General features: G+C 30.9%; 1 protein-coding gene across 1 annotated transcript; it reads right to left on the bottom strand.

The window, feature by feature from the left end:
* LOC141642158 (uncharacterized) lies at positions 1–662 on the bottom strand. The gene has a single exon (XM_074450862.1). The coding sequence runs from the start codon at positions 569–571 to the stop codon at positions 221–223; it is 351 nt and encodes a 116-aa protein (XP_074306963.1). The 5' UTR covers positions 572–662; the 3' UTR covers positions 1–220.
* Positions 663–1,934: the final 1,272 nt, after the last annotated feature.

The following is a 1,934-nucleotide window of genomic DNA, read 5'->3' on the forward strand; positions in this document are numbered from 1 at the left end:
TTCCACAAAGAAGCATATATATCAACACAAGTCAAAACAAGAGTTAATTAAACAAAGAAAAAAAAACAAAGGGCCAATTGTTAATAGAAACCCTTATTATCAACCAAAACAACAACACCTCCGAAACACCAATCTAAAACCGTCTTACACAAGTATATTAAAACCCGAAACATAAGCACTTAATCAACGGAGTCAGGGAGGAAGGGGTACATTAGTAATTTCACTCTGCGGAATCAAGTTGGGCCTGGGCTTCGGCCTTGAGCTGTTCAAGGGCCTTGCCATGAGCCCAAGTCTCCAAGGTCAGATCCGGCTTTGCTGACAAACCAACACCGAGGATGACGATGGTAAGAAAACTGGTGACGTAACACGGTAACTCCCAATCTTCCCATTTACGGGATTGTCCAGGTGGCGGTGGGGTCCGATTAAGGAAGTATCCATTGGGTCGGTCTTGATGACCTGGGCTGCTCCATCGATCTGATCCGGCTCCTCCTCGGGTTCGGGTTTGGAGGGTTTGGGTTAGTCTTGATCGGAGGGTTGTTGCTCCTGTGAGTATGTGTTTTTGAGGTGTCATTTTTTGTTGGTGTGGAGAAAGATGGGGAAGAGAAGAGAAGAGAGGAGTGTGAGGGATTTGTGTATTTGTTGTTGGTTTGTTTGCCTTGTTGGAGTAATTTGATTAGTTAATTGGGATGTTTTGATACGACGTCGTTTAGTGTTTATTTTTTGGGATTTTTTGGGATTGTATTTGAACTAGTATAGATTCCGCCCGCAAATGCGCGGTTTTTTAGATAAGAATATTATAGAATTTAATAATTGTACTATTGATATTTAACTCCATTTGAAATTTAATTGTAAAATTTACTATTAGTAATCAATACATATATATAAAGCAGAAACTTTTCAAGCGATATTAGAGACTCCAACTTTTTTAGAATTCCTAATAAGTGTAGATTTAGCTTTTTTTTTTCTCTTAATAGTTTATGAGAAAATTATCCTAATCAAAGTAGATCTAATAATTTATGTGAAAGTAATCCTAATAGAAGTAAATATAATATTTTATAAGAAAAAAAATACTAATAGAAGTGGATCTAATAATTTATCAATTATTCTTTACTAACATAATAATAGAAAATTAATGTTATAAAGAATATTTATTTTAGAAATATTTCTAAAGTAAAAAAAAAGTCATATAATAAACGTATAAACGTGTTAAAATTGTATATTTTATAAACATATAATTAATCTTTGTGAGACAAAAAAAAAAAAGATCCTAATCTCTTACAAATCTAAATATTGTCAAAAATATAAATTGTTCGATTTTAACTATTTGGTGAAATAATTCGTGTAGTAATAAAGATAATCTTATTTAGAAATTTTTTGAATATTTAAGAGATTTACAAAAGATTCGAGTTGGTAATTATAACCAAACCTGTAATTGTCTTACACAAAAACCTTAGGAAAAAGCTAAACGAGGTAAAGAATGACATTTACTTAGCATTTGACAAAGAATGACATTTACTTAGCATTTGACAGAGAAAAATTTCTACAATGACAATATTAGAAATAAACAACTTTAACGATGGCATGAAATAGTTTTAACCCTGACTTTCTATAACGTGTCAAATGTGTATGATTAGATTACCAATAATATTCACATAAGATTAAAAAAATTGAGCTATCATTTAAAAATATTAAATAAGTCTCATATAGATTTTGTCAAATGAGCCAAAAAAAACTAAATACAAATGAACAAAGTCAAGAATTTCGGTTTTATGCGGACTAATAATTCAAGAACCAGCTAACTGTGAATAAGTCAGTGTAAATATATATACAAATTGCTAGAACTATATATAATCTACTATTATATCACTGAAATTTTGTTTCAAACTGGTTTCAAATTTATCTCAAATCCATAATAGACGTTAAAAATGTATTGA

Source organism: Silene latifolia, chromosome 2 (assembly GCF_048544455.1).
Source record: "Silene latifolia isolate original U9 population chromosome 2, ASM4854445v1, whole genome shotgun sequence".
Lineage (NCBI taxonomy): Eukaryota > Viridiplantae > Streptophyta > Magnoliopsida > Caryophyllales > Caryophyllaceae > Silene > Silene latifolia.